This window comes from Prunus dulcis, chromosome 5, assembly GCF_902201215.1.
Source record: "Prunus dulcis chromosome 5, ALMONDv2, whole genome shotgun sequence".
Classification (NCBI taxonomy): Eukaryota; Viridiplantae; Streptophyta; class Magnoliopsida; order Rosales; family Rosaceae; genus Prunus; species Prunus dulcis.
The window spans coordinates 12,844,680-12,866,883 of NC_047654.1; the positions used below are offsets into that span (position 1 = coordinate 12,844,680).

Consider the following 22,204-nt stretch of genomic DNA (forward strand, 5'->3'; position numbering starts at 1 on the left):
TAAATAAAGTGCACACGTGGGGGTTGTTAAACTGTTAACTGATGGAAAATGAATCATTAGGTAATTTTCATCCGATTTAGCGGGGAATGTTCAGGTATGATGTGGGTCCAGGGACCACACGGATGACATTTGCCATTTTGCTCGTACACGTGTGTGTTCTTGTTAATGTTTTAGGACACGGACATGGACATTTTCGTGAAAATATTAGGACCATGGACATTGTCAAATTTTGTAATTTTCGGTAAATGGACATGGACTGGTTAGTATGCTGCTAACAGACTACTAAAACAATTCATTCTAGTTTGAATAAATGATTTTGTATAGCAAATGATCCATTAGTATAGTGATTTGGAGCAATTGCTCCAGTAAAGATTCTCGGTTTAAGTCATAGCATTCGTGTAGTGTGTGGGCATTTAATATGTTATTACTCCTTTTAATAGGGAATGTCCTAAAAAAATAAAATTGTATATGAAAAAATTAATAATTAAAGTAGTTTTGAAAACTATATAAATATACTTAATTTGAGGAATTCAAGTACATATAACCTATAGACTATTCCATAATAAATTGATCCTACATTAAAATCCGAAATTATATAATTTTTTATTAAATTCAAGAGTCCATTCGGAAATGTTTTTATATGAAGGATTTCTGTAAGTGTTTTTGTTAAAAGTATACCGTTATAAGAAAATCCAAGCACTTCATGAAAAAACACGTACCAGTACCATTTTTAGAGAACACTAAAAACGCTTCTAGACATATTTTGCCATACACTGAAAAATCAAAAGCCTTTGTAGCTCTTTTGAGAAAAGCGTTTTTAACACTTCCATAAACACTCCAAAACAAAACCTACACTTCTACCTTTCTTTTGGGTCGAAATAGATAGTCCACTTTTAATTTATCTATTGAATTTTGGGTCGAACCCTTTAAAAATTTGATAAGTTCCACCAGCAAAGCCCAATCCATGATGAGATTTATAATACCCTAGCGAAATTCGAGGGTGTCTATAATTCTAAAGCCCAACATTACTCAGAGAATGCAAAGACTATGTAACGGGATCAGGAGAAGAAAAGAGTAGATATAAAACCCCTGTACTCTATACAATACTTACACCGCATCATTCTGATCCAAATCTTGGTGGCACAAAAAACCATCACATATTGATGCTTACATAGTTCATATCATCCCTCTCTTTGCTATCTTTTTGCATTACAACATCTACCAAGGCACTAGTGAGAAAGAAGGCTGGGCATGTTCACCAACCATCCAAAGAATTCCTGATCTACGTTAGGCTACTTCTGAAATTCGGGTCAAACTACATTCCGCTGCGTCCTAAAGACCTACTGAATACAATGGCGAGAGGGCTTATCTATTGGATTTGAAATTAGCAGACTTCATTACTTCCAGTGCCCTTACCTTGTCCAGCAATTCTTCAATCGTATTGGATGCATCCTAACAAAACAGCAAGCAAATAAGGGGGAAGACTACCTTAAAAAGTGAAACATGTGAACAAAACACTACTCAAACTGGGCTGACCTGCAGCTTCTTTCTCAAATTGGCCTCTTCATTGTCTCGTCGTTCCCTCTCCTCGGAGAATATCCCAATTAGAGTGTCTTGTTCCTTGTTCATTTCCACAATTTTTTGTTGTGCCGCTTGGAGCTGATCACAAGACCAGGAAGTAATGATAAAATATAAATAGAATGCGAAGAGAACAATCTGTTACTTAGATCTACTTCATACTTTTCCAGCCTCTCGGTGAGAATAGATAATATAGGCCTATGAATACCTGAGTTTCAAGTGACTTGCACCTATCCCTTTCACACTGCAAGTCCTGCAGCAAATCAGCTGAAGCTGCTCCATCCTTTTTCTCCAATCTATATAGAAGGAAAGAGCTGAGGATGACTGCCAAGTAATAATAAGGTGATACAGTACTGAAGCAAACATAAAGCGATGTACAAATATTTATATATAGTGGTGAAAAGGACAGAACAAGTACCTTTCCTTCAGTTCACAATTCTCTTTTCTCAATTGCTCCACTACGCCTAAATCACCCTCCAAGACGGAACAATCACCATTGACTTTATTCCCCTGCCAATTGAACAAAATCCATTAGCAAAAGCCTATCATCAGAAATATAACCATCTAATGCAAAGCAATAAGTGGAACTGAAATGACTGGAAGTAACCTTTGACTTGGAACGTGAGGTGGGCAGATTGGTTCCCCCACATGGCCAACAATCTTGCTGAGACTGAATATCTTCCGTGCATGAAGATAACCGAGTCACACCCTGGCCATCTTTCCCGGAATCTTTTTTAGTAGCAAATCCCTTATGACTACTGTCATTTTCTTGCTTATCAGACATGGCTGTCGAAGGTGGTGATGGTTCAGAAGAACTTGATGATCCTTCCCCAGATTTTGTGGGCGTTTGCACTCTATGTGTGCCTTCATCAGACATATGTACAGTCGCATGCCCATGGTACGCTTGTTTAGAAAATCTTTTTGAAGATTTTAAATCAACTTTCTGAAATGCATGTGAACGGAGCTTGTCAGGAACTGATAATGGTCTCTTGCTGCCTGACTTAGTAGCACCATTCGTTTTAGAGGGAGAAGTTTCAGGAAAATAATCAGAAGTCACTACAAGAAACAAAATGTTTATGAGTTGACAAGGTTGACATGAATTTTTGAATCACTACAAACTGCATAGACCACAGCAAAAAGAAAGGCTGCCGAAAAGAATGCAGGGTCCATGACATACCTTTATCTGCAGAGCCGTTGATAAGCTTCTTATTACGCCTTGGAGCATAGCCAATTTTATGACAATAATTATTCCTATATATGCAGTAGTGAATGTCCATTTGTGAGTATCAAAACAACAAAGCAACCCATAGAAGTATGGACGCATTGTTCGCAATTAGCTAAAGCACAAACCAGTAATTCTTTTGCATAGTTATCAATTTTCCCTCGAGTCTTGAAAGAACTGTTGTTCGCTCAAAACCCTGTTTATCATGTGCTGGTTCAACAAAATTGGCTTCTAAGAGACCTGCAAGAATAAAATGCCTCAGAAGAAAACTCAACTTCAGCTAAGATTTTAAGTGAGGGAACTTGAATCCATAAACAATACCTATAACACCACGGCCGTCACTTCCTGCAGCATTCCAAAGCCTCCAAAATGGCTGGGTATAAAAAAGAACTTCGTGTAAGAAAACTTCCAAAGTTTATCAACTTGTGCTTAAATACTGATGTAAAGATCATTGCTCAAACAGTAAATCCAAGAGTGAATACTTCATTGAAAAGGCAACAAACTTAGAAATAATGAAGTTTAAAACTAAAAATACCTTAATCAGTCGATTTTTGTGATAAACATTGAACCCTTGAACATCGATGTGATGTTTTGCATCCTTCACAAACCCAATGGTGACAACAGCAACCATCTGATTACGAGAGTTGCATGCCATTAGAAAGACAACAGAAAAAGTAAGCAAGATTAGTAAATTAATTTTTTTTAATACATTACATTTGACTCCTTTGGAATCCCATCAGCACCAGGCTGTGGCCGATATGTGACTTGCTGGGACATCATCATATCATTCACTATGTTGTGGTGCTCAACATCCTTCCCACGAAGAATGATTCGGAAGTTATGAGGAAGCCGCAAATAGAGAATTGATGCATAGCTCTGGAGTCAAAATGATGAAACATACTAATAAAGTTGACATATAGACTAATTCTGTCTTAAAAATAGAACAGGACCCATGTTACAAAATTCTTTTCACTCAACACTCAGTTTATTTCTTATTCTAATCTCTCCTAATTCTTAATATGGAAAAAAAAAATATCTAACCTTAGACTAATAAATAATGTAGTCAAAGACTCTGACTAGAGGAGTGGGGGAGGGTTGTTGTATAATATAGGGTTCTGAACGCTGGTCCAAGACCCAATCAAGAACAGGGAAATGATAGTTGGGCAACCAGGATGGTGAAATTTGACTTTACCCTCAATGAGTGCCGGTAGGTCAAGAAAAAACGAGAGTTGGGAAATTCTTTAGCCATTTGTATATTCTTTTCAGCTCGATTGACACCTCTAATTTGAATATCCTGCAAAATAAGACACCATATATAACTGCTAGAATAGCAAAGCCACTGGAACAAAAAAGATAATATATATATATATATATATAACTCATGAATCAACATACATGTGGATCAGCATCAAAATCCAGCTCCAGCTGTCCTTCATCATCCTCCCAAAGGTTGTATATGATAATTCGGGTGCCATGGTTTTTCATCATATAGAACTAAACAGTAGTAAAAATAACAAAATCAATGACAAAAAAATCTGCATAAGATAGTTCCATACCATCTTACCAATTTGGTATAAGCCCTACAACAGTATTGAAGTACCTGATGATGCAGGTCTTCTTCACTAGAAAATGGTGACCATTGAACTATTGTTTCCACATTTTTGTTCCAATCACTTAGAGAGGATCGTAACATCTTGCTCCAAGCCCCTTGTCTTCTCTCATAATCAAGCTTTTCATTTCATGCACACAACAGAAGACATCATTTTATTCAGGTATGCTAACTTAGCAATAAATAAGAAAGCGCACTAATCATATTCCATCTTAACAAAATACAAACAAGCGAACATCTACGAATTATGGTTGCTTTACTGATAAAGGATCAGCATGTAACTTAAGCAATGATTCTTTTTTGAGGGATTTGTATAAGTTTATTGAAAATCCAAAAGACGAGCACTCAAGTGGTAATAAAAACAAGGGAGATTCACTATAATACCCAATATTGGAGCCTAAATTATAAAAAAACCCTATATGAAATGGACTTTAGAAACACACCCAAAACCCATTTACAACATAACAATAAGGCTTTTAACTTCTTTTAAATTACAAAACTGCCATTGATTTCTTAAAACAAACCCAACCCAAAAACCTCATAAAACAGCCCAAAACACTCAATGGGGTATCAAAGTAATTTAATAATTAAAATTAAATTCAATAGGGCCAGCTATTATTTTTTGGGTTTTTTTGGGGTATGTTTATAGAAATTAAATAGTGTAGGGTTTATTTATAGTTTTAGTGCTAAGAATGGGTATTTGACTAAATATCTCTAAAAACAAAGGAATTGTAAAATCTAACAGCAATTATAACAAAGAATTACGTCCAAAAAACAGTATCCCCAAAAAATTATCCTCCACCACTAAAACCAAATGATCCACCCTGTCAAACATCTTACTTCTTTCTTCTCTCAAAACATACCAAACACCTTGTGGGCAAAATCATTATATAAACAAAGAAAAACCCCAGCTAACGTCCTCGATGAAACATCCTTAAAATCAAATTGTTCATGCTGAGACTGTTAAGGACTGGTGTGATAGAAGTGGATGTACACCACCTATTCGCCGACCACTACTCATGCCTGAGGTTGTGAACATGCAATGCACCAAAGGTGCTCAAAAAGAGATGGATGCAAAACTACATATTTACCTAACCCAAAAAGGTTTATACATCAATGATGCCTCAAAACGTGCACCTCACAAGATAAGGTTTTCCCTTTTGATTCTAGCACAGCTTTTTAAGTTCCAATTAACAGTTAAATCCCGACCTACCTCACTTATGTGACAACTGAATACGTGTGAAGTCTCATCGAATAAACAAAAAGACTTGAGACTATGTATGAAGTCCATGAGATAGAAAGGGTTAAATGTCATTACCATGGGAACTACAATATCTTCCTTTCCCGTGCTCTTCAAAAATGTGTAAGACAGCAATCCAATGCTCTGTGTTGCACTAAAATCAATGTCAACATGTCTCAATGAGTTTCAGAAGTAGAAAAATTAATAAAAGCATAGAGGAAAAAAATGGATTTTTTTAAACAAAAGAGAGAGAGAAAAGTGGTAACTATGACCATAAATACAAAATAACATAATTGTCTTCACACTTTTTTTTTCAAGTACTGGTTTTAACTAATACTGCTTCAGTCACAAAAACTGAAAACAAGCCTCATTCACCATAACAGGTCTAAATCCACTTGAGCAACAAATGATATACATATTAGACTGCTTAATAGTTCCAAGATAATTAATCATTCTCATTTTATAGACAGTCATTCTCCATGCCAAAGTGGATACAAGAGATGGAAGCAGAAAAGTCTATAAGCAATCATTATTTCTCAACCTTACATGCAACTACAAATTCATAAATCCATCCATCTTTCCACATAAGCTGAAGAAAATTACCATTACTAACCAAACAGGAAAAGCAATGTGAAAGAAACAACAATAAACAAATATGAACAGAAAGAAACCTTTTTCCATCTTTTCCATTGCAACGAGAGAACACGATTACATCTGCTCCGAGCCTCATGGTGCTTGTTTTAAAACCATTTCCATCTGCATAAACAAGCAACTAACATGATTTTTGGGAGATATATCTATAAATAGAAAAACAGAGACACTTTGGTTTAATACTGGTGTTATACATTGTCCTATAGTGTTCGCGACTTTGCTTTTCGCAGAATACCCCAATGACATGCAGTGCCGCATCTTATCGGGATCCATCCCACCACCGTTATCTGCAATACACATCAAATGGATTTCCCAACAAAAAAAGAATAGAAATTATGAATAAAAGTAAAACCTCTTAGCATTCTCCGAAATACAACCAACAGAAAAATACCTTCAATCAGCAACATTATGCTTTGGTCTTTCTTATTTTCAACCATATCTAGGTTAACATATGTCGCACCACTACAAACCTGTGGATAAAATGAAGAAATAGGTCCAAGCAGTGAGGAGAAAAACCCATGCACACAAAAACATAACGAAAATTATGAACGAAAAGCTACCTCATCCAACGCATTGTCTAAGAGCTCCGCAAAAGCTGCAAAACATCACAGGGTTACACTCAAGCATTAAGCATAGAGGTCAAAATCCAGCATTACACAGGAACAATTAAATTTACCTCCAAGAGCCCACTTATGGCTTGTTGCGTTGGAATGCAAAAACTTCGGATGAACCCTGACATGGTCCATCCCACCTGCATATTTAAAAGTAAACTTTGTTAAATATCATATTTGCAGCCGTGCTTGATCCATATAAAAGCACCATTAATCATGCTACACTCTTCAATTTGGGCAATAGACCCCATGTCAAAGCAAAACCCACTCTTGCATGTGAAGAAGGATTCTTTTAACTAAGTGAAGCAGTAAACTTCCATCATATTGTCTCCATATCCGTAGGACGAAAATATTTAAAATTTTATCGGAGACCAAACAGATCATAGTAAAAACTTGTGAAAATTGTCGGATGATCCGTAGGCGGGGACCAATTATAGTAATTTGTTTCAACCGAAAGATAAACAAAGACAAGGATAATCTTTCTAAAACAAGAAAAAAGAAGCACAAAGAGAACAATGTAGGAGATTTTGAAGAGCGAGAGAGAGCTTTAGATTACCAGCAGTAGATTCCCAGTTGCCACAAGGAGCTCCCTCATAATCCCCAGCCTTCCAAAACTGCTTACAGCTAGGCCGACTGACCACCCCAGTATTTTCGACGCGCGTTACAGCCGCATCTGGCGCCGGAAGCATCGGCGCCACCCCCTCCGGCAGCAGAGGACTCAGAAAACCAACCGGCAAAACGACACCCATCCCGTCTAGCTTCCTCTTCTTCGCCAAACCCCCCGAAACGCCTCCGACATCGTCCGAATCGTCCGAGTCCGACTCGCCGCTACTGCTGCTGCTGCTACTACTCGTGCTCAGATCGATTACCCACCCTGGTGGTGGCACCACCTTCGAAGTGACGCCGTTTGGTTTCCCCGTAAGACGTCGAACATTAGAAGTTTCCAGAAGCTCCTGCTTCACCGTGGCTTCCATGGCTGATAGCTTGAAAACAGGAAACTCAAAAGGCGAACAACAAAGCAGAATTTATGGAGGTTTTTTTTCTTTTCCGCTTTCCCTCTGCACTCTTTTGAGTTTTGAGCTTTAAACTTTTCTTGTTTATTTGTTGATGCGGAGATCATCAAGTCACGGGTGGGATACTGCTCTGGGGACGAGTCTACGGGAATCCAACTGCAACTCATATTATTACACACACACACCTAATAATTAGGACAAAAATTTAGTGGTTGGGTCAATATAAATGGGAACAGGTGTGGTTCTGGCTCATTCCTGATTTGGTAAATTATAATTGAACTATATGTAGGGACCACACTCCTTAATTAATTGTTAATACAATTGACTAATACAAGTCGATTATGGATTATGTTATAAACTACATGTAATGGATGCCCACCATATGTCACATCATGCCCAACTATACCTACCATATAACTCGCCCTCCCAATAACTTACTATATTGCATTTGTATTCCAAATGCCTATAAATGGCCAAACAACCCAAAAAGTGAAGTGGGGACTGTGGGTATGTACTTCAACTTTTCCAATGTGTGGGTCCTACATAAGTTATGCAATTTCTCTGGTGGTATTTATTTTTTTTATGTTCGATTATCTCGTTCTTCATTAATCAATAATAAAATTAAAATTAAAAGTTGAAAAAGAAAATTAAATTGAGGAAAAAATTGGGAACATCTTTTATTGTACTTTTTTTGATGGACTTTTCCTATTTTCAATGGTACTTTTAAATGTAATTAAGCAAATGATTTTTTAAGGTTGTACAATGGTTGCACATGTAAGTCTCAATTATTATGAGAGAGTTGATGCACATGACAAACTATCATGTGGATAAATTTGGACGGTCTTATCTTATCTTTTTATTATTTGGATAAACTTGAACGATCTTATCTTCTTAAGATACTATCATTTGGATAAACTTAGACAATCTTATCTTCTCATGATATTTATCTTTTGAATAAACTTGAATAATCTTATATTCTTAAGATATTTACCATTTGAATAAACTTAGATATTCTTATCATATAATAATTAGAAGTGTATCCTATTACTATATGACTATCAAAAGAAGCATAACCTCATGATCATAGTTTCTAACATGAGACCTAAGAAAAAAAAAGAGGTATAGAGGGCATGTTGGTGGAGACTCGTGGATAAGTTTTCTTATCATTTGTTTTTAGGGTTCTCAATATGAAGCTGAGTAGATGTAATGAAAGTTCATCATGGAATTATTCTATTTACAAATATCTCTATATTTCAAGTTAGTCATGTGTCTTATTTGTGAATCAATTTTGGTTATTTTAACCTCTATTTCAATCTTGTTATTTTCGCACACTGGTTCAAGATCTCAACTCTACCCTAAATCCAGGTTGCACATGTAGGTCTGACTCATTGTGAGAAAACTATCGCACATGAGTACTTCACTTCATAAATTTCTCTTTTTTATGATCAAATAATGATCATTATCACGTTGTCCAAGATAACTTTTTCAAAGCATCTTTACATTTTACAAGAACACGCTTCTCATAGCATCTTTTAATAAATGAATACTTTGAAAAAGTTATCTCGGACTAATATAAATGAGTTTCAATAAACATGTGGAAATAATATTATGTAGAGAATCACGGAATTTGTTCATCAATAAGATAGAGATTCTAATTCCAACATTATAAAAAAAGAAATACCATCAGACCAAAAAATAATAATAATAAATAGAGTAATGGCATTTTAGTTTCCTTATCTCCAAGACTTGCTTGTTTTTATTTTTATTTTTTAAAATAGAAAGATTTAACTTGTTTTAAAATTACAATGTACATTCTAACTTCTTTTTCAAAATTATACCTCTCATATAAGGGAACTGTATATGGCAGTAGTCTTTGAGTAAGTTCAATTAGTACATGCCTCTAATTGGTAGACAGGAGATCATTGTAGCCAATACCTCTTTGACAATTTAACAATTTATGCACATGATTTGGTTGGTTAAAATACTACCACATCAATGTCCCATACATTTTGACCCAAAAATAATTTGTCCCATTCATATTGGCAAAGACAAGTTGCTAGCTCTTAGAAATCTTTATGAGAAATATTTTTCAAAATTTTTACTCCCTAGTCTCGTAAGGATTTGGATAATCAAAGCCAAAACCTTTTCTAATTCTCTAATTTAGTAAATATTAATTAGCAATGTTCATTAACAATAAATTGTTATTCACTTTGGTGGAGGGAAATTTGATGTTACTTTGAAGATGTTATTTTCTCCACTCTGGCTTAATGGGTGTTTTTAATGTTGTAAATTCATAGCATGCAGCCATATTTAGGACTTACCTTTCAGAATAATCTGGATTAGTAGGAGCTCTTGCTATCACAGAATAATCCAGCACCAAATCAGCTATAAAATTTTGCTCATGCTTGGTCCACATAGCCAAGGCTTTGTGAAACGTGAAAATGATTGCCCTTAAAGAGAACATATAGAGAGAATGGTTAGTTTTATGAGAAAGATAGGGGGAGACAAAATTTTCAAGATGGAGAAATTTTTGGTGACTTATAAGATTGAGTTTGAAGTGCAACTCAACTTACAAATCATCGCTCAACATGAGGTCTTATGTTTGATTCACTCTCTTATATAAAAATCTAGTTAAGTTAGGTCATTTATGGTTACGGTTGCGGATAAGAATAGACTTAGGCATGTTGGGTTGGGGTTGGGTTGAGAGGTCTTATGTTTGATTCATTCTCTTAAATATAATCTAATTGAGTTAGCCCATTTATGGTTACAGGCAAGAATGGAATTCAACCCGTTGGGCTTGGGTTTACCCTATTCGGCACGCAGACAAATAATTCTACCATTTTAAAGGTTGTTATACTCTTTAAATAAATTCAAATATTTAAAAGGCAAAACTTTGTGTCTCCTCCTCCGGTTGCTATTCTACCTACTAGAACGGGGAATGATCTAGTTAGAGTTTTGTCATGGGGAGGTGGTTTGGGCTCCATGGAGAGACAAGGAGGACTTTGCACAATTTTGCAACACATAGAGCATAGTGCAGTAACCATTCTTGATCGTTGGAAGGTAGCAATTGTAAATCAACAGGGAAGCAACTTCAATTGCCAAAGTTTATGAACAACTATCTTAGTAAGTAATCATATTACCTTGTGATAATTTGATTTATAAATGGGATACACTCAGAGTAGTTAGTTGGAGTGCCAGATTTTGGTTGGATTTTGCAGCTCTGGTAATAGAAAGAAGAGCAAAGGCCAAGTAGCTTCAGATGGGTGCTTTTCGGTCTACTTTAGGCCTCAAAGACAACAGTTTGCGGTGAAGACAGAGTTTGCTTATCACTTGTTGTTTAAGATGCTGTTGGAGGATGCTGAGACGGAATATAGGTACAATTGGGAAGGGCCAATTTTGCTTCCTTGTGATGTGGATTTTTTCTTCTTCAAAGTATTGGTTGAGATAGAGAGAAGTGAGGAAGTTGGCATTCCCAATTGTGGGTTTGTTATAGTTCTTTGATACTTTGCAGTCCAGCTCGTTGTCTAAGTTCGAGTATTAACAACAGTTATGGTGGTGCTTATATGTTGCTTAGTCCGTCGAGAATGATGAAGATAAACCAATTTTAAAAGATGAATATAGGGACATCAATTTATCATTGTTGGTGGTTAATTTTGTGCAAACAATTTGTAATTCAAACACTTTGATAGAGAAAAGCTATATAAATGTAGATCAGAAAATTTAAGCAAAAACCTATATAACATATCCAACTATGTGGCTTAATACACATAACAACTGGACTAGTCAACGCATAATACCTACAACAAACTCCCTATTTAGCACAGTTTATTGAGCCAAAAAACATTGTCAATCCAAAAGAAGTCAGAGCACAAAACATCAAAAACAAAATAAGTGTGCTCACCGAATTGCATGAACCTTATCTAAAAACCTATTTTAATGGGTTATGATCATCGAATCAACATCTGCCTCCTACACTGACACATTATATTGTTCAAAATGGACCTTCACATTTCGTAAATATCTTAAAAGGTCACCCGAATCTTTAACATCATAGTTTTTCAGGTTGCTCATCCTATATTTGTAGGTTGTCTTGTAACTGTAAACTTTGCATATACTTCAACCTCTTATGAATAGTCTTTAAAAAAATTGATGTGATTGAAGCTGCTTTACATACACAGAATACCTGTACAAAACAATATAAGCAAAATAAACTCAGGAGGTACTAACACAAAAATTCCCAAAAAAAACATAAGTAATGTTGAAATAAACAACTCACGACAAACGATCGAGATCTTCAAAACATTCAAAGAAATTGTCGCACTCCTCCCAATCTAAAATTTGGGGTTCAATCAAATCAACCAACAAACCCTTGAAATCTTTATAGTCCTCATTCATTAGGAACTCGAGGTCGGACACACGAGATTGGGCTAAACAACGTTCAATCTTCATTATTTTTAGCTTTCCTTTGATGAAGACATAAGAAGACTTCAAATACAAATATCCATGATACAGCTTATAGTTATGGATGTTACATATGGTATCTAAAAAAAGATCTGCCAAATCAAAGAAATACTACATTACTCAAAAGAAAAAAAATTATACAATATTAAACATTTAACTAAATTAAATATTATTAAACACTTACTTGATGGTAACACGCCAATACTCGGTAACAACTATTGATATTTGCAATGATCTTATTCTGACTTTTCTTCGACTCTTCAAGCCACTCAGACAAATAATTTTTGTATTTGTCATAAACGAAACAATAAAATCCCATTTTTAGCATAAACTCTTTTCGAGATCCACTCCAAAACTTCTCTTCGGAGTCTTTACCAAAGACAAACGATAATAGAAACAATATATTCTTATCTAATGCCCTATGTGTCAAGTGGAACCCTGTTTTCGCAGCTTTTGTACATTCACCAACATAAACCAACTTCACATCTCGACTAACACCTTCTCCCAAAAAAATTTCCTCATCAAAGTCAAACTCTAACAGTCATAATTTGCGGTCATATTAACCAAGAAAACCGTCGATCCTACTATCAAACTTTTTGAATCTAAATTGTGAATCTAAACAAAAAACAGAATAACAAAACCAACCTTAAACCAAGTTGTGAATCTAAACAAAATAAACAGAATAAGTTGTCACAGTAAAGTAAACAAAATAAGTTGCAAATCTAAACAAAAAACAGAGTTACAGTAATACAAAAGTTGAAGTTAGCATGCATTTCAAATATGGAAACCCTTAAAGTCAATTATGAAGTAAAACAAAACCAACCCTAAACCAAAACCCAAGTACAGAAAATTGAGGTGCCCAAATGAACTTTGCCACAACTGAGGAATTGTTGCATGTAATAAGAAGATTATCAACATAAACCAAAAAATAATTTACAACAGTCCCATTTTTTAAGAGAAAGAGAGAGAGGCATCGAATATGACATTGACAAAGCCATGCGAGAGCAAAAAGGAGTGCAAAAACAAAATAGTTTGTAAACTTTAATTTAGTCACTTTAATAGTGGTTACAACAAAGGAAAGAGAGTTGAGTGTCACTAGTATTAGAAGAAGAAAAAAAAAAGTAAAACGAGGGATAATACCATCTCAGTCTGTAACAAACATACATGTATTGAACCTATGGCCTGAGCTTCATCTACAAAGATCAAGCCACAAAAAGAGAAGACTTGGGAAGACGCCACAGTCTTCAATCATTGTAATTGATAGGATTGTTCGGATTATACCTCAACATATAATGTAGCATTATCTGTGCATCTTCACATAAAAAGCTTTTAAAAAACTCATTTTCATCTTCCACAACTTGCACCCACAAGCCTGCAATATCATCATTTATTCGGTATGGCCCTTCAATATCTTTACATTTGTGTTACCAAATACCATTCATTTGCCACACCTTTGCCTTCCAATGTAATCCAATATACATGATATTGGATATTCAACCAATTTAATTTGCCCACTTAGTTATACTTCAATAACCTCTGCAACAAAATCAAAATTCACACTTGTGCATCAATAGAAGAATACGGGGTAGGGCCCCAAACATCATATAAAGAAGTTCTAGTGGACCATGGCTTATAAGGGAAGAAGTACCAAAAGGAAGCTTATGGCTTTTATTACATTGACATAAAGGACAAAAAGACTCGGACAATTTGGAAGACAATAAATGGAGGAGAAACGAAGAATTTGTTGAAGAGTTTTAAGATTTGGGTGACCAAGACGCTAGTGCCACAAATTTGGGGAAACCACCACACCCACTATGGCCTGAGGTTGACGGAGAGATTGGGTAGACCACTTGTAGACATTGTCTTTATTCGGGCCTTGAAGAAGTACCGCCCCGGTACTTAGATCCTTGACATGAAAAAAATAAGGAAAAAGTGACAGCCAATGGTGGTGGCATGGTGGCGGCTTGGAAAGAAATGTGACCAACAGGAAGAGCAAGAGCAAACCAATGGGGAAAATAAGAAAATAGACAGAGGGGCAGAATTAGGGGCAGTAGTAAGGGAGAAAGATGACTCATCAAATTGAACATGACGAGAAATAAAGAGTTTGATGGAGAAGAGATCAAAACTTTTGTAGGCACTTTGATTAGATGAGTAACCAAGAAAAAGATACGGGCAGGAATGAGGAAGTAACTTGTTGGAGTTGTAAGGTCGTGGCCATGGAAAACACAGGCAGCCAAATGTACGAAGATGTGAGTAATTTGGTTGTTGATGAAAAAGTTTTGTATGTGGGGAGACATTGTTAAGAATGGGAGTAGGCATGTAATTTATGAGATAGACCGCAGTTTGAAAAGCATAAGACCAATAAGAAATAGGTGAGGAGGCTTGATGAAGAAGAGTGAGATCGATTTCAACAACATGACGATGCCACAAATTTGGAGATACCAGCATACCCACCATGGCCTGAGGTTGACAGAGAGATTGGGTTGACCACTCGTACACATCATTCTTATTCAGGCCTCGAAGAAGCACCACCTTGTGCTTAGATCCTTGACATGAAAGAAATAAGGAAAAAGTTCAATAGATATGTTATTTTGTATGTTAAATTTGAAAGTAGAAATAATGTTGTGTTTTATTGAAAAAAAACACAAAGAACATTAGATAGGGTAAATGATTTTAAGGAATGAGCAGGGAGAGAGGATGAACCGACATGAGTAATACCCAAACCTGAACCATTACCAATAATTATTTCATTATGGCCATCATATGTGGAGACACCGGAGAGATTAGTGACATTTGAGGTAACATGGCGAGAGACACAGGAATCAAGCAACCAGGTAGGAGAGGCAGTGGAGCTGTCATGGGAGGTAGAGTTAAGCATTGACTGAGTTTGTGAGCAGGATTGAAGCTGGGACAATGTTTGGCCCTATGACCTTGTGTACCACGCCACTGACAATAGCCATGGTAACCAATGTCGGTGGTGTTGTTTTAATGACGGTCGTTGTCAGTGATGAAAGGTGAGGTGGATTCAAAGAAACCATGATAATTATTACAAAAGCGAAAAGGACACGATCTTAATTGGAGTTGTTGGAGAAAAAACCACGATGGGTGTTGGTTCGTTGGGAGCTTTGAGTGACATTGGCAGTGATGACAGGTGCCACAACAACGATGTCGGCACGTGTGAGGGCAGTTTCATGTTCAACCAACATATCATGAAGATTTTCAAATAAAGTAGAGGAGTCATGGGAACTAACGATAGCAACAATCTCCTTAAATTCAGAACCAACACCATTAAGACTATAAAAGGGAAGATCATCATCGAAAAGAGGGATGTCTATGATGGCAAGTTCGTCGGAGATAACCTTAACATCTTGCAAGTACTGAGAGACGAGCTTATTCTCATGACGCATTAGAGTAAGGCGTTCCTTGAGACCAAGAACACGAGCACCTGCTTTGCTAGCAATTAGATGGAGCAACTTGTCCCAAGCCTCTTTGGAAGTCTTAGCAGAGGCAATAAGAGAGATGACTTGTGGTGAAACTGATGCAAGAATAGCATGGAGGAAAAGTTGGTCTTGATGAATCCAGAAGGAATGGGACGCGGTTTGAGTGGTTGGTGGGGATGGACCAGAACCACCCACATAGCCCATAAGGTTATAGCTAAGAAGCAGTGCGCTAACCTGGGCACGCCAAGAGGGGTAATTTATGGGTGTAGTTTGATTGAAAGTTATGCGGCAACATTGATGGTGATTAAGAAGGTACGGATGGCATAGCTGGTGTCAGTGGCGAGTGGGGTGAAAATTTCAAAAGATTCAACAGCCATGACTATGGAAAGCTGGAGAGAAAAAAAAAAAAAGGATCAGAAGATACTCATTAGAGCCTTAGGGCTGTGATACCATAAAGAGGTTAAGAATAATGGTATATTTCATAGCTACTTTACAAGTACAAGACTTATGATTATATAGAGTTGAATACAATCCTAATAAGGTAAATACAATCAGAATTGGATGACTAAATCAATCTTGATCAAATGGAATAGGAAAGACAGCTAGCACATGTCATGGTTAACTTTCGTACGGAAGAGCAGATGATTGTGGAATGATTTGGGTTGTTGATGACGTGATCTCCTTTGATGTAGGAGATTCCCTGATTTATATACAACCATATCACCACATGAATCTTTCTTTTTTGTGGTTTTAATAGGATGCTTCTAGTTGGAGCATGGTTGTAAATGAACATTGTTCAACGGAAGGTGACGCAGCACAAGCAATAAGGTTTCAAGCGAAACCTTGATGTAACAAAGCAAACTGGATTCCACCAGAAAATTAAGAGAAGCTCTCTTAGATTAATATTATTAAAAACTGAGTTACCAGAAAAGTTTAGACAAACCTGTCTAAATACACAATTCTCAACAACCCTCAACCCTTCAACTACCAAGGGAATTATTACATAAAACTGAAACAACAAAATTAACCTGGAGTCTTAATAACGTAACTCCTAAACGGACATAAAACTGAAAAAAACAGAATTAATTTGGAGTCTTGATAACATAACTCCTAAACTGTCAAAACAGAATTTATTGGAAAATTAACTACCAAACTTTAACTGCAATTTTGGAAGTCCAAATGACCTCAGAACGCCAAAATCCAGCATATGTCACGGCAAAGCGCTCGTGGATTCATCAAGACTGCAAATTCCCACCGCGGTTTGAGTGCACTCGTGGCATCGTTCCCTTTCCGAAATGGTATTTTGCGCCCTAATCGGAGCTTGGACGACAAAACTGCAAATTCCCACCGCGCCCTTTTTCTAGCTCAACCGCGATAAAATCTGCCAACTGTTCTACATCAGAAGGGCACTTCACACTGTTTTGTCCATAGCGGACTAAGACCAACTGTTACGCATTGTTTTTGCATTTTACAGCTTTGATTTATAAGGATGTTTGGATTGAGGAAATTATATAGTACAAGGCTTGCAATTGGGTATGAAATTACATGCTCGCCTCAGTTTTGATGGCAGACTAGAATAGAATACCATGCATGCTTAATTCTGCTATACATAGTTGATCAAACTACAGGTAAGTTGGGGAAATACAACTCAAGTCTTGTGTGTAGATGGGTGAATTGAAGCATGAACGGTTTTTTTAAGTTGGTGAGTCACACCTCGGAGCTCATACGAGTCATGTAAGGTGCTACAGTTGTGCTCGAGGCTCAGCCTCCATAGAAGGAAATATATATATTTAAATAATATAGTCACGCGGCTATACGCTTTAAATATTAAAATATTTAAGAAGTATAACTGCACAACTATATTATGTAAATATATTTTAAAGAGTATAACTGGCGGCTATACTTTTTAAATTTATTTTAATATTTAAAGAGTATAGCCGCGCGGCTATACGATTTAAATTTATATAGCGGCTATGTTCTCGAATACAAATTAGCGCTCAAGAAACCCAAAAATCAATCTTAGGATTTGGTTTTGCTTCGATTCCTACACTCTGAACTTTCCCTCTCTGCGTGGATCAAGCTAAGGCTAGGGTTTTCTCTGATCGGCGCGATCCATCTCCATCTCCACGGAACGTCACTGTAAGTTCCCTTGTTTTTTTTTTTTTTTCAAAAACTTTCAATTTTCATTTTCTGAAATCTTCACGGTTCAATGTATTTATTGATTATTATTTCAAAATCGAGACACACTCATAGATATGTATTCGTTGCTGCATATTAGACTATTCCGTTTGGTTTCCGAGAAATCGGAATAGAAAGTGAAGTATGAAGCGGGCTTTGTGTGTTGCTTTGGTCTCTAAAGATGGAGCCTGGAGGTGTTTTGTTTTTCCACAGGACAGGACTGTCAATTAAATTAAAATATCACTAAATTATGATACAACTGTGGTGGACTTTGTATTTCCTTCGTGTTTACATGTGTTTTGTATCTGGCTGTTACCTCTGAATTTTGATATGAAGCCAATCATGGTAGCAAGTGCTTTGTATTTGGAAGGAATGATGTTGTTTTACTTGTGAAACTTTTTCAGTTTTTTATAGGTTGTTGAAGCGGTTACAGTAAGTAGCACCTATCAAAAGCATTGTTCGACTCTCTCTGTTGCACTTGTACATGATGAATTAATTAGGATAATGAGTTCGGTTGTCAAATGAGTTTATGGCTTTTGATAATGTTATTGAATGATGAAACCATATTGGAATTGGAGGATATATGAGTTTGAGCCTAATTATACTGGGATTGGGCAGTTTGATGCTTATGTAGATCAAACAAGTAGTCATTGAGGATGGATGATGATGGTGACATTGATATTTTTTTTTTTCCAATTGGAACAACAAGAATCCAACTTATCGCCTTTTTATTGTCTCTTGCCTTATCGCTGCTCTAGTTGGAATTTTGACTATAGCCCACTCCGCATTCTAAAGGAGGAGAAATATCAACCTAAGTTGGATGAAGGCAATAGCCAGGTCAAAGAAAAATCCAAAGGCACGTTACAAAGTTCCTATAGCTCCTCATACTTGGGTTTAAGAATCGGTATCTCGTGGAAAGAACTTGAATTGCTGTGTATGCTTAAAGTCCATGAGCCCTTCTCAAACTCTTGGGCCTATGACAGCTTTAGACAGTTTTAGTCACCGTTGCAGTATTTGTGGTGCAGCGGCTCACCTAAGCTGCTCTTCTGCGCACAAGGATTGCAAGTGTGTATGCATGATGGGGTATGAGCATGTGATGCACCAATGGGCTGTCCGTTGGTATGAGGTAACAGATCAACCTGAAACTTCTTTCTGCAGCTATTGTGAAGAGCCATGTAGTGGGTCTTTTCTTGGTGGATCCGCAGTATGGTGCTGCTTGTGGTGTTAAAGATTGGTACATGTGGATTGCCACAGTAGCAGGTCCAATGAAACAGGTGATATTTGTGATTTAGGTCCATTCAGAAGGTTGATTCTATCCCCATCCCCTCTTTATGTAAAGGAACTGAGCCAGACTTCCGCTGGTGAATTTTTGAGCTCCATTACTCAGGGGGCCAATGAGATAGCATCTTCAGTACGTGCAACTATTAGGAGTCAGAGCAAGAAGTCCAGGCGTGGAAATGAAACCTCTGTTGACACGGGAAATAGTGGTAGTACTGGGGATATGTCCACAGAAAGCACAGCTGATACTCATCAAGCTGTTAATGGTTCTCTTGAAATTGAGGAAAACAGTAATGTTACTTTGAATGTGGATTTGCAGCACCAAGATGGTGATGTAGATAGGAAATTGGATTCTAAGCCTAGTTTCAAAATGAGCTCGTCAAGCAATAAATAAGAAGGTTGAGTATCAGGTTTTAAGGATGAAACAAAAATACGAGTTGATTGATTTGTCACCAGATTGAATATTTTTCTCAGGTTTTAGGAATTTACTGAGGCGACGATTGAATATTCTTCTCAATCCTGTTCAGGTTTGATTTCTCTACCATCTTGATTAGTTGGAAAAATATATTTGCCTACATTTGTTTAGCCAAGTGAGGTGTTTAAGTAAGGTTTAAGGTTTAAATTTCTGTGGTGTAAACAAGATTTCCCTTCTTTTCTTTTCAAATGAGCCAAGTAAGGTTATTACTAAGGCTTAAGGTTTAAATCTCCGTGGGTTTGAAAAACTAAGATTTGCTAGTTTAGTTCCTTAGCGAATCAGGAAGTCCTAACAGTAAATTCTAATTGCTGATGATTATCAACATCACGTGCTGGGCTCTCTCCTCGGTTGATTTCTATGGAGTTTGGTGAACCTATTCCTCTATTATTATTTCTGATATATCATATATTGTTGCTTAATTGTTGCATGTGCTTGTGTTTCGTGTAGGTTTTTGAGCTGAGCTCAACACAAGGACCGGGGGTGGGTCTTTATTTATTCAGAAAGGTGCTGCACTTCAGAATTCTTGTTTGCGGGGGAGATGTTACTGTTGCTTGGGTTCTGAATGCCATAGAAAAGCAAAACTTTGTCTCCTCCTACAGTTTCTGTTCTACCTGCCGGAACGGGGAACGATCTGGCTAGAGTTTTGTAATGGGGAGGTGGTTTGGGCTCAGTGGAGAGACAAGGAGGCCTTTGCACAATTTTGCACCACATAGAGCGTGCTGCAGTAATCATTCTTGATCGTTGGAAGGTAGCAATTGTAAATCAACAGAGGGGAAGCAGCTCCAATTGCCAAAATTTATGAACTATCTCGGTAAGTAATCATATTACCTAGTGATCATCTAGTTTATAAATGGGATACACTCAGAGTAGTTAGCTGGAGTGCCAGATTTTGGTTGGATTTTTCTGGTTATCAGGTTCTTAGTATGTCTATAGTTATTGACTTCAGTTATGGCTCAACAAACTTCTCAAATCAGCCCACATTAGTTTTGTACCCCCAATATTACTCGGTTTTATATTGTGTCAGTTATCAATTGGTTTGTTGTTTATTATGAAAAATATTGTCAAATGGGTCAGTTATCAATGGGCTGCTGAGAAGCCACTTGGTCATGCAGCTGCCATTATCACTGATGTTCTTGAGAATGCTGAGACCAACCATGTAATAAGTGCTGTGCAGAAGCAAGTTATTGTTCAAGAAATGGCACTGAGGCTGACTTAGAAGTTTCCTCTTGCTGCTTGCTGCTTGCTGCTTAGATTAGTAATCAAAGTTTTGATTGCATCTTCCTTTTCTTTCTTTCAGAAATATTGACATGTTGTATACCACCATATCACCACATGAATCTTTTTATTTTGTGGTTTTAATGGGATGCTTCTAGTTGGAGCATGTTGTAAATGAACCTTGTTCAACATCAATGGAAAGGGAACTTCACACAGTTTTGTCCATAACGGACTAAGACCAACTGCTATGTATTGCATTTTACACCTTTGATTTATAACGAGTGTAGCTGGGTGGTTATACTTGTATGAGTATAGCCGTGCGGCTATACGTTGGGAATATATTTTAATATTTAAAGCGTATAGCCGCGCGGCTATACTATTTAAATTTATTTTAATTAGCCGCTCGTCGATACTTATACAATTTACTTTAATATTTAAAGATATAGCCGCCGGCTACACTCGTTAAATATATTTTAATATTTAAAGAAAGTCGAAAAGTCAATAAAAGTCTATGCAAAGAAAGTGATGTTCGTCACTTGAGGCCCAAGTCATCTACAAGATTAGAGATGAAAATAATTGGCCTCTGCGTGGAGATTGCCCACTTAAAATTTGGCTCAACTTAATTCTCAATTTAAATAAAGATTCCCATTGACAAATGAAATCCGGATTAACAAATAAGTCATAAATCAACTGACTTGTCCGTTAAAAATTCTAAATTTTAATTAGCATAAAGTGGCCCAAAACTTTGAAAAATGAAAAAACAAGAGTCGTTCTATCGGCATTGCTAGCAATCAAACTTCTTGTTCATTCCATTCTAACGGAGAAGAAATTCCATTTAGGAAACGTTTTGCCCTTTCTATAACTAAATTAAATATAGATATTTAGTTATATACCCATTTTTAGCACTAATAATATAGATAAATTCTACACCATTTAATTTCTATAAACAAACTAAAAAATGACAGCTGACTCTATTGAATTTAATTTTGATTATTAAATTACTTTGATGCTCTATTGAGTGTTTTAGATTTTTTTTATTATGAGGTTTTGGGGTTGGGTTTGTTTTAAGAAATCAATGGCAGTTTTGTAATTTAAAAAAAGTTAAAAGCCTTTTCGTTATGTTGTAAATGAGCTTTGGGTGTATTTCTAAAGTCCATTTCATATATGGTTTTTATTTATAATTCGGGCTCTTATATTAGGTATAATAGTGAATCTCCTAATTAAATATTATAA

General features: G+C 36.5%; 2 protein-coding genes and 1 pseudogene across 3 annotated transcripts; 1 reads left to right on the top strand and 2 right to left on the bottom strand.

Annotated features, from left to right (window-relative positions):
* Positions 1-1,050: 1,050 nt before the first annotated feature.
* Positions 1,051-8,102, bottom strand: LOC117627359 (protein MICRORCHIDIA 7-like). 2 transcript variants are annotated; one of them, XM_034359424.1, is made up of 20 exons: positions 7,468-8,102; positions 6,977-7,051; positions 6,861-6,895; positions 6,692-6,770; positions 6,495-6,587; positions 6,321-6,405; positions 5,728-5,803; positions 4,401-4,529; positions 4,196-4,294; positions 3,993-4,094; positions 3,515-3,676; positions 3,336-3,431; positions 3,122-3,173; positions 2,929-3,040; positions 2,756-2,829; positions 2,186-2,634; positions 1,997-2,088; positions 1,787-1,874; positions 1,537-1,659; positions 1,051-1,452 (listed from the first exon to the last, which is right to left on the bottom strand). In XM_034359424.1, exons 1-20 carry the CDS (start codon positions 7,883-7,885, stop codon positions 1,366-1,368), a joined length of 2,526 nt encoding a protein of 841 aa, XP_034215315.1. In that variant the 5' UTR covers positions 7,886-8,102; the 3' UTR covers positions 1,051-1,365. The 2 variants fall into 2 exon arrangements, with proteins under 2 accessions (XP_034215315.1, XP_034215316.1); XM_034359425.1 differs by lacking the exon at positions 3,993-4,094 and having other exon boundaries at positions 7,468-8,099.
* A 7,354-nt stretch (positions 8,103-15,456) lies between these two features.
* LOC117629064 lies at positions 15,457-16,029 on the bottom strand. Its single transcript, XM_034361585.1, has one exon. The coding sequence runs from the start codon at positions 16,027-16,029 to the stop codon at positions 15,457-15,459; it is 573 nt and encodes a 190-aa protein (XP_034217476.1).
* A 2,630-nt stretch (positions 16,030-18,659) lies between these two features.
* Positions 18,660-20,972, top strand: LOC117629065 (annotated as a pseudogene).
* The last annotated feature ends 1,232 nt before the right edge of the window (positions 20,973-22,204 follow it).

Bases quoted from the DNA above. Each gene is read 5' to 3' on its own strand.
- LOC117627359 (XM_034359424.1), bottom strand. From the start codon at position 7,885: ATGGAAGCCACGGTGAAGCAGGAGCTTCTGGAAACTTCTAATGTTCGA. The intron at 6,588-6,691 runs GTATTTTTCTGT...TGTGTATTGCAG, and splicing joins CATAATGTTGCTGATTGAAG to ATAACGGTGGTGGGATGGAT. The intron at 1,875-1,996 runs GTACTTGTTCTG...CCTTCTATATAG, and splicing joins AATTGTGAACTGAAGGAAAG to ATTGGAGAAAAAGGATGGAG.
- LOC117629064 (XM_034361585.1), bottom strand. From the start codon at position 16,029: ATGGGCTATGTGGGTGGTTCTGGTCCATCCCCACCAACCACTCAAACC.